The 10,876-nt window shown below is 35.8% G+C and overlaps 1 protein-coding gene across 1 annotated transcript; it reads right to left on the bottom strand.

Annotated features, from left to right (window-relative positions):
- Nucleotides 1-972: 972 nt before the first annotated feature.
- On the bottom strand, nt 973-10,577 carry LOC141828637 (exonuclease 1). Its single transcript, XM_074716096.1, has 12 exons — nt 10,500-10,577; nt 10,357-10,393; nt 10,079-10,247; nt 9,846-9,924; nt 5,730-5,774; nt 5,504-5,653; nt 5,314-5,428; nt 4,279-4,379; nt 3,673-3,770; nt 3,510-3,602; nt 2,981-3,198; nt 973-1,628 (listed from the first exon to the last, which is right to left on the bottom strand). Exons 1-12 carry the CDS (start codon nt 10,575-10,577, stop codon nt 1,225-1,227), a joined length of 1,587 nt encoding a protein of 528 aa, XP_074572197.1. The 3' UTR covers nt 973-1,224.
- Between the last annotated feature and the right edge of the window lie 299 nt (nt 10,578-10,876).

The raw sequence follows: 10,876 nt of genomic DNA, 5'->3' as shown, positions 1-10,876 counted from the left end.
ATAAATTAAATGTCATCAAAATTCATATTGAATTGACTATTTTTTTATTCTTTCACGATAGAGATGAATTGAAATTGAAAATGATATTTTTAAAATTCAAATATGAGAGTAATGAAGATAATGTAAAATAAAAAAATAACTATCTATTTATAGAATTTAAAGAATAACAAATACTAAATCATAATTATTAATAAAAAATAATCAAATAATCTTAATTATTTAACAAATTAAAAAAATCTCTCAATAGTTGAAACCGTTTAGAATTGTCGATTTCCAATGATAAACTCACAAAAAATAATAAACTCTTAATTTGAATTGGCGATTGAACCACAGATTCACAATTAATTTGAGATTGAAATCATAACCAACTTGGCCATAGACAGATAGGTTCCAATTCATTCAATTGAATCAATAGGTAACCGACCTGATTATGAATCCAGATCAGATCCAATTCAATCCCGACTCGTGGTCAGGTCTAACAAAAGTATAAAATCCATAAAAAAATTAACAAACGTAATAAATATAAACTTATATAATGATAAAATATTTAAAACAATTTTTTATTGGAATATTTAATTTAAAATTAAGGAGTATCAATTAACTCTTTAAAAAGAAATTTAAACAAGAATTTCAAAAACTAAAAAAAAAGGGCTAAACCTTGGCATACTACATGGTAGAAAGCGGCATACTCATATAGTTCAATTCTCACCTTAAGTATTTCCGAACATTCACGGTACTCGAAAATTGATAATGTTGAACCATCGGGCCATGGACATCTATGCTTTCTAAATTTATCTTGATGATAGATGAAAAACTTCATATCAGATTGATCATCTTCAAGATTAATCAGACCATAAAAAGTGAATATCTTGATTATAAAAAAATATATACTTAAGGGAGCAGTGATGTGATATTCTATTTCACAGTGAGATATCACACAACACCAAGTATTAGCTGCTGAATGTGGTCGTACAATATCACATATATGACAAGTGACTGAGAAGAAAAACAACTCAACCAAGTGGCTAATCATTTTAACTTAATGAACCAATCAATAAGACAGTCAGACAGATAGTAAAAGATGATTCCAAACTTTTGGAGACATTCCAGAACCTAAAGCTTTCCCTCATCTGATGACAGCAACATAACTTAAGCTCTCCACAACCTCAAGATATCCAAAGCCGTGCCAAAAAGGTTGTGATGATAAAAAAAATGTAACAGAAGTTAGTGTTGCAAACGCTGGAAAAACTTGAGTATACCATTTTTCTGATTTCTTAAGCTCTGTTTTTTCTCAGTCTTCACTTTGGGCTTCTTCTGAATCTTGTCCTTTTCAACTTGCGGTGTTACGGGCTTAGATTGCATGCTTCTCTGCGATTCCGGCACAAAGCATAAGGCAGCAAGAGAGTCTTCATGATCTTCCATAGCTGCAGCTTGTGCATTGAAATTGATTTTTTCTGGACCACTCTTTTCCATTTTCCTCCTCTTGAATGGATTGTTATCAGGTACCAAGGAGGTTTTACTTGGTTCAATCTCTTGTACTTGTTGACACTCCTTCGGTGCAACCAACTTGCTTAGTGCTACAGCTTCTTTAATATACATGGGATCCAACTGTGTCACCCTTGTGATTACTAAACGTATCAATAGACATTAAGAGATGAGTAAAAGAACATGAAATGCTAATGCAGATCATATCATGCGGAATACTGACTGGGGAAAATAGATACTTGGGCTTATTTGCTTTCATAAAATATAATAATATCTGTTAGAAAATAGTTATCAGTTGGTCGAATAGTGACTTCTAGCAATTGTCAATCTTGAAGCACATGATTACTTTCCTTGAGGCTTAATTCAACTCCACCAATGTGAAACCATTATCTGACATTTTCTTTGCACAGCAGAGAAAAAACCTATGATCCATCTCTTGGAAACAACACCACCAAAATTTGACATCCAGAATATGCAAATTTGATGGATGGAGATGTCTACAAAGAGGAAGTGGATTGCTATTGCTTGAGGGAGATAGGAGACTTGATGATTGTTGCATTCTCACTAAATTTGATGCATTAAAATTATAGACTAGTCCCCACCTCTTGAATAGTTTGCCTCTTGGACACCACCCAACCAAACTTAATCTCAGGCCCTTAGATGTTTAGACGGTCCTATCTCACTTGTCTAAGGCACTAATTCACCCAAACTTATTATGTCAATGGATCATACTACTTAGGCTGAAATTAGATCATTGGCGCGAATGACTAATTGGCAAAACTATTGCACTTGGTGGGCTAGGTATAATGTTTTTTCCACATAGCAATAAATTAACATGGAAAGGACTCTAGACCTTGTGTATAAACAGACTGGTGCATTGCACATAACCTCACCATGTAAGAAGCACATGGTGCCTTCATTCATTATTCAGAACATAAGTATGTGTACATTTAAATGTCACAAACTCCCACCAAAACCAACTGTGGGACCAAAATTCCCATATGGGTTTCAAGAGCTCCTTTCTTCTTCTTCTTTCTCCATATTTTGAGTCTTTTAAGAAACACCTCTTTTAGGAACTATTCTTGGTAAATTGTAAAAAATGCTTTCAACTGCCGCATTCAAATCATAAAAATATACTTGATGATGGTGTTTGATGTTTGTAGATACACAACAAATTCAATTTTTGAAGATGGTCAATCATGAATTTGACCTGAACTTTTCAAATTTTAACTAGCTGACTTTTTCTGCCAATTTGCATCAATATGACTTAATTTAAATAATTGTTTCAGATTTGAGGTAAATACATGCAATCTTTCCTAATTCCAAACGATATTGCGTCAAAAGTACTTTAAATATATCTGATAGCAAAAAAAACTGGAATCCCTTTTCTTGGTGTTAAATGAGATGTATGACTAGCATAATATGGTTGATAAGGTTAAGGCAGTTTTCTTGTGCGTAGAATAAAGAAGAACTGACTAAATGCAAACAAACTTACATTCAATATCCTCATCGTTGGCTGGCTGAGACAATAGCATCATGCAGCTATCCTCTTCGAAAGATATTTTGAGTTCATCGGTAGGAATAGAGTTGAAACAGGGGATGCTGTGAGAGCCTGAACATGCTTCCACTTCAGGGAAGTAATCAAATTCTTGCAAGGTAATAGGGTTTAAGTTTCCTTCTGCAATAGCAACAGCTACTGACCGCCGGAGTTTCCTTTTTAATAATTTTAATAATCAAGGAAAATTTTCTCAAAAATAAGAATTGGAGACACTTTGAAGAGGACTATTGGATCAATGAAAAACAAGTATGCTTCAATTGAACAAATGTTATGAAGGTCCATAATACCGCTTTCACTCTATGAATCTGAAGTCCAAGTTGTTCGTATTGGACACTGCAAATTAGCATATGGACAAAAATTCATATGGAAAATGTGCTATAAGTCTGTCAATGCCCAATGATTATATAGCAACATAAAGTGAGTGATTAAAGCAAAATTTGATAAGAGTATTTTTTATGTAGGATACGGTCCAAGAAGATCCAGGTCACCAGTTAGAAACTCAAGGTGCTCCCCATCCAAAGGTTTCAAATGCGTAAGTGTTCGAGTTACAGCATCATATCTGCAAAAAAAAAAAACATAGATGAGCCAAGACTCTAGAAGAGGAAATTTTGTTGCATTGCATGTCTTACACACGAGCATGCTGAAAGACTGCTACTGCTTTTCTGAAAGAATCACAATAGTTTTCTGGCATCTTATATCGCTTCTCAAGCTTCAGAACTGAAAGCACCTGAAACAATATTAGAACATGAACATGAGTAAATGATCAAATATCAGTTACAGTAATTTCTATCATTTTTCTGGTGGATACCAAGACATTTCTTATTATCATCAGCTATAACTAGTGATATAAAAAAAAAATGACTAAACATTTTTGACAGTTGAAGCCGAAGCCTAATGGCATGTATGAGAAATTGAACCAGATAGTATAGGTGCCAAAATGAGCAGTACAGGCAGAACCAAAATGAACAACAGAAACTGGATGATCCATGTGCCAATCTTTGCTCAGAACAGTACATGCAGCCCCTACGGCCACTAGATTAATAGTTTCCCAACACTTGATCAATGATACAGCAACAACCAATCAAACTCGAGTCATAACTTCTTTAACATCCAAATATGCTCATTAGGACTGCAAGATTCATAGGCTGACTAAGAAGGAACATTTGATTTTGTTTCTATGAGATTTGGTCATAATGATTGGACTAAAAACATGAGAATGGAACAAACAGGCTTACACGATCCAAGTTTTTATACTTGGCAACCAGAGAATAAGCTCTTTTAACCCCAATGCCTGGGATAGAAGGAAGGAAATCACATCCGGCCAGAACACACATGCCTGTCAACACATGAGAATACCTTGAGAATTATCACAAACATTTTAATAATAAACCTAATGATTAACAAAATTAATACACGACTAAGAAATTTAAATCACATATAATACATAACATAATTATGATTCTTTAAATAGAGGTATGCACTATAAATTGATGAAAATAAAGGAAAATAAGGACCAACTCAGATATAAAGGGGACAAACCGGTAAACATACATTCAGCTAAATTAGAGTTTACTGTGAATTAGCAAAGTCAGGTTGCCTGACCAAAAGATATCAAGTCCAGAATTTGGATAAGCTGATCAGCAATCCTTATTCCTTAATATTTAATGTTCTTTGCAGATGGGAAAAAAGGGTGTAATAACAGAAAAATCCAACAGAGTAAAAAGCATGTCAATTAAGTCACCATTTTCCTTGGCCAGGCAGCAAGTACAGATAACAAAAGCTGAAAAACATTTTAGATTTTGAAGGGTTGATATAAAAGTTGTCTCCATATTCAAACAACATTGCAAATCAAAATACTTGGATGTCGCCTAACTGTGCCACAACCTGTATCTGTAGTTAACAGATGAATTTGTCACTGAAAAAGGTTATTACAAGTTAACTCTTTAGTTTTATCATAATTTTGAGCTTCATAGAAAATGTCATTCACATAAATTGAAAAAAGTTATTACAAGTTACCTCTTTTGGAAACTTGTAAAATTGTATTTCCAGAAAGCTATATATATTACTCCATCAATGGCATATAAAGTGATGCAGGTCAAAAAAGTTGTTATAAGTTACCTCTTTAATTTTATCATAGCAAGTCAGAGGTGCAAACCATTATTAATTGAGTTTTCAGTGATTACTTTGAATCAAATTGATTTTAGAACAGATTTTACAGAACTACTTAAGAATAATAGTTGTTTTAAAATGCCTATTAATGCAACTCTGACCTGTGAGCAATTCTTTATCAAAATCTTTGAAGGAAAGTTCATCAGAATCAGTGTTGAATAGTCTATCCATAATAATTTCCTCTCCATTTCCATAACGATCCATCTTAAATACAATCTGGAACAAAAGAGTCTGATCAGTCACTCTACAAAGTCAAGAAAAAAACACTAGAGGATGTTCTAGCATTCATACAGCTTGGCAACCATATGCTATGAGGTCACTGTCTTCTGTAATTATAGCAGTAATGCCACCTTCATCAGGTTCGAGTGAAGATAAATATGCTAATTGAGCATCAGCCTCATAAGGAGCAACAACGAACTCAACAGATTCTGATCTTAGTTTCTGTAATAAAAAAATATGGATTAATTATAGTTGGCATCAAACATAGGGATATAGGTTGTTATGATGGTAACTTTACCTGAATCAGTTTATATGCCATTGATGGAGTAACATGTATAGCTTTCTGGAAATAAAATTTCACAAGTTACTAAAAGAGCATCAGAAAGAAAACATATGTAGCTACAAACAGGCTGAATGATTACAGTAAAATAGACATCACTCTTATTCATTCAGTGAACAAAATTACCATGCTCAATTTACTAGATAATGCAGAGAAAACTAGCAACTTAATAGAACTTTGAAAAGGATCAATAGTGCCTCACTATGATACTCCTTTGAACTTGGACATGAGTATCTGACATGACAGTTTCTAAAAAATGTTTACATGTGATCAATAGGGTTTCCCGGTGTTCATTGGGAGTGTGATATAGTAGTGTCAGTCTCCAACATGGGTTCTAAGGGCCACAAATGAAGTAGATGAAGAAATGATTTTTAGGCACCGAAAGTCTCAGAGGCAAGGAGTCTGAAAGTGTTGGTAGGTTGAGGTCAACTAGACACTAAATAAATAAAGATCAGTCTACTAATGATAAACAAGTCGATTAGATAGTCGACTTAGGCAAAAAATCAAAAGAATAGAAAGTTTTTATTTGGGAAAGCAATCAATTGAGTAATCAACTAATGCAAGTCGACTGACTGAGCAATCGACTTATGCAAGTCAGTTGACTGACATGGTAAGATCAATAGATTGATACCAAAATAGGAATCCAGGAAGGAACTGTTGTAGGATCATAGCAACGTTTAAATTTTTGCATGCTATAGTAGCAAGGAACCTTTGAAGGATAAAACCGTAGCAACGTTTAAATTTTTGCATGCTATAGTGGAGCAGTTGGCTGAAGTGCAAAGCAATCGATTGAAGGGTAGACCAGTTGACTTATCAAAGGCTTGCAGTCAACTGCAAAGGTAGGTAGTTGATTGGTGAACAACAATTTGTTAACTAATCAATGGATCCAGAAGGAAGAGAAGCCCTATAAATAGGGGCTTCAAGGATGGTTTTCAACCAATGTTCATAATTGGTTCTAGAGGGAGCGTTGTTGCATTCCATAGCCATTCTGAGCAACCCAAAAAGAAAAGAATGCAAGCCAAAGCAATCTTCGTTATTGTTATAATTTGTTTTTACATTGTATTTTTATTTTTATTTTATCTTTGTATCTATTCTTCTATTTCTACAAGCAGCAGATTGTAAGAGCTTTTTCTTTCTCTCTTCCATAAAGGAAAAAAGATAGAGGTGATTTCAAGAGTAATCCACCAATGGATCATAGTCCATGGAGTAGGAGGGATTGTCGAACCACATCAACAGTTTGTGTCTTGTGTTGTTCTTTTCATTATTCATATTTGCCGCTACATACTAACATTTTGTAGACGAACATGATCAAAGAAAAAGACAAGCATCTATTCACCCACCTCCTTAGCCACGTCACACGTTCCAACAATAAATAATTATTTTGGCCTCATCCCCCTTAGCAATTCTAACTTGCCAATAGCCTGATCAAAAGTCAAGATTCATGAACCATGATGCCTTACTTAATCTGTCCATCAAATGTCGCACTAAAGGGAGTGGACACTTGTTTTTCATTGTCACCTTGTTCAAAGCTCGATAGTCGATACACATCCTCAAGAAACCATCTTATTTCCTCTAAATAACAAAGGGACATCGGCTGGAGCCTTGGATGGTTGAACAAACCCTACCTCTGACAACTCATTCAATTGTTTTCTCAATTTAGCAAGTTCAAGTGGAGACATGCAATAAGAGGGCCTTGAAGGAGGAACAATACGAAGGTTCATCTCAATCTTATGGTCTATAGCTCTCCTCAGTAGCAAACTTTTTGGCAATTTTGGTGGCATCACATTCAACAAACTCTCTAAAAATTTCAACAACACAATAGGCAACTCAACCTTCTTATCAAGTTTGATCTCAATCAAGGCAGCCAAATAAGTTTCTTTACCTCTCTTCAAAGCTTTCTCAAGTGACAAGGCAGATGTGACTTTTATTTTCTGCTTATCCTGACCCTTACCATGAGAAGGCTTACATCACCATTACACCATCCAAGTGAGGCATGTGTCAGAATCAAGTCAAAATCCTTAAGTGGAATTACTATCATATTTGTCTTTCCAACCAAATTGCCAACAACTACAAGGACATTGTAAATCATACCCACAACAACCTACGCGTTTGCATTCATCTATCTGATAGCCCATATTGTTGCACAAGTTTGGCAAATACAAAAGTATGAGTAGCACCAGTGTTAACCATTGCATGGATAACCTACCCATTCACTTCAGCAATGTGCAAGAGTAGTAACTTCCTGTTTTGGGCTTTTGAAATTTTCCTCTACTATGAGAGTATTTAACTTCTCTTATTTGGGAAAATCCTTGACCAGATGAGGCCCACCACACAAGAAGCAACCTTGGTTATTCTTATAGTTGTTCTTGCCTTGGGAGGCAGCATGATCATTCTTGTCCTTCCACTAGTTGTTTGCCATGTCTTTCTTCTTACCATCCTTCTTCCACTCCCCTTTCTTATCCTTTTGATTGTTCTTGGATTTGGAAGATGAAGGGGTGTTTGGATTGTGTTTGTTTACTTGAAAATCAACCAAGGCATCGGTAACAACAATTGCACTAGAAAGGGCTTTCACATTCTACCTTAGAAGTTTTATCTGTGCCCAACGCTACAAACCATAGAGGAAATTATACAACTTGTCCTCCTCAGACATATTCTAAATCTAAAGCGTTAAATATCTGAATTCTTTAACATAATCCCTTATGGTGCCCTTTTGTTTGAGATGTTTTAACCCATCTAGTGCAACCCATGAAGTGTTGCTTAGAAGGAACCACGCTTTCATTTCCTTCTTCAACTGATCTCAAGTGTCAATTGTTGGCCAACTAGCACTAGCATCATCTACCATACAAGTTCTCAACTATAATTTCACATCACCCACAAGGTACATGCTAGAAATTAACACTTTGTCAATTTCTAGCACTCTAGCAGTGATATAATAATGCTCCATGCCCTACAAAAAATTAAATCATCAATTGTAGCACAAATCATCGTTGTCTTTGCAAATTTGTGCCATTTCCTCAACTAGAGACCTCTGGATTTCATCCACATCAGCCTCCAAATTAGCAATCTTCACAATCAGATTATAATCATCTTCTCCCTCAAGAGCAAGTGATGTATGGATCAAGCTTTGAATTCTCGTCATTCTTTACTTGATCTTGTTGTTGCCTCTGACTATCTTCTGTGTGCTTTGGTATCAATTGTCACAAGGTCAATTTTCAACCTTAGAAATTCCAACAGTACAGCAACCAAGTTCAACACTTGATTCAACCAACCAATATTTCACACAATCCTCATAGGAAAGCCACACACACATATAGTTAAACGAGATTATTTAATCACAAGCAAAAGCAACACACAATCTAATCCATCATGTTGCATTGCATGTGCTCCCACATGCCTCGATTTGCATTTGTCAAAAGTCTGCTCGGCTAAATGCTCGGACCCATCATCTCAAATCCTTACATCTGCTATCAAAACTCAAGTTTGCCTCTTGCCCGACTCATGCCTCGACAGCCCTGCACACTGATGCAATTCTTGGTACTGCTTAGCATGCTCAACTCACATGCCTAATAGACTGGATCAAAGGAGCAACACCCAAATCCTTATGCCCAATCGTGCCACCAAGTTCAAGCTAGCATGCCACTACTTACCTCCTAGTCCCAACTATCAATGTCATGTTCCTACAAGGCTAATATTACGTTTGTGTTTTATCTTAGTTTCTAATAGGGTCATCTTTAGATTGATTTCTCAAAATGGACAAGAGACCAAGTTGAATAATTTCAGTTTTCATATCCAACATTAGTTACATATTTAAATTTGTATATTAAAAACAGTACTTGGGTAAGTACTATTTTCTTTGAAGTATTTGTATCTTTTCCAAGGTACACTAGTTTATATCATAACCTAAGAATCAGTGAAAAATGATTGCTTCAAAAGAAAATTTTCTTAGAAACCAAAGGAGTTGAGGGCTCCTTTTTCAGTTTTGATTGCCACTTATGTGAACGGACATAAGTTTCAATAGTTTAGTGAAACGTGTTTCTGTTTCAGTAACTTATTGTGTATAAAGAGAGATCTTACTTGGAAAAACTCAACTGCACCAGCAACATTGCCCTCTTTAAGTTTTTTCTTTGCCATCTCAATATTAGCCTTCCTTCGGCTAAATCAAAGTAAATTTCTGTCAGACACAAAACTCTCAAAACATGCAGGTTATACTGGCAATTTAAGTACTACATCCTATCAATATGATATACACGAGTAACAAAAGGGGCACAAGTATGATAGTTAGCTTCTAAACATTCTCTTTTACTTGCCTCTGGCGTTCGTGCTCCGTGGCTGACTTACAAGGGATTTTGCCACCGTCAAATACTACCACTGGGGTAATCTGATGATGCCGGAGAAGATTAATATGGTGCATGAAGTAATTGAGGTACCTATTCTCCCCCGATATGTCCATGCAAAGTTGCATGCTACAAGAATAAGCTAACAAAAACAAGAAAAAAGGAGACATTTTAAAACATTAACTTTCTCAAAGTCAAATGAGGCTGTTTTTTGATAGCATCTACTTTCTGCTATTGCAGCAGCGGCTCACCTCCCTTGTGAAGCCATGAATAGGCATCAATGCCGACCTAACCAAAAACGAAAAAGGAAAGATAAGCTAAAAGACCCTAAACAGACCATCAGAAATCGAAAATTTCAAACGCGCAAAAAAGGGAATGTCCTGCTGAAATCTACCCGCTTGCCGGCGTACTTCTTGATGTGGACAGGGCGGATGAACGGCTTGAGGAATCTGAGGAGGTTCTGGATGCCCATCTTCGGTCCACGGCAGCCGCCCTAAGTTTGTTCCGCTGCGGTGGAGGACATTGAGGGGAGGCGGCGGCGCGCGTTAGGGGAGGAAGTGGAGAAAGGAGGTAATAAAAACAGGTACAGGGGTTTAAATAGGCAATTGGTCCCGCGTTGTTTTTTTCACTTCGCGCTCTTTTCCCGCCTTATTATTTCGGGAAATTTCTCAAGATGCCCCTATCTTTTAATTGTTTTTTAAAACCCCATGAGTTTTTATCAAATGGGTCCCCCTTATTAAAATTTTATAAAATAGCACCCTGACCTTTGTT

Source organism: Curcuma longa, chromosome 4 (genome assembly GCF_044706935.1).
Source record: "Curcuma longa cultivar G26 ecotype Majalengka, Jawa Barat chromosome 4, ITB_CL_G26_1.1, whole genome shotgun sequence".
Classification (NCBI taxonomy): Eukaryota; Viridiplantae; Streptophyta; class Magnoliopsida; order Zingiberales; family Zingiberaceae; genus Curcuma; species Curcuma longa.
The sequence above is the reverse complement of the archived record's forward strand: the minus strand, read 5'-3'. Positions and strand labels throughout refer to the sequence as shown.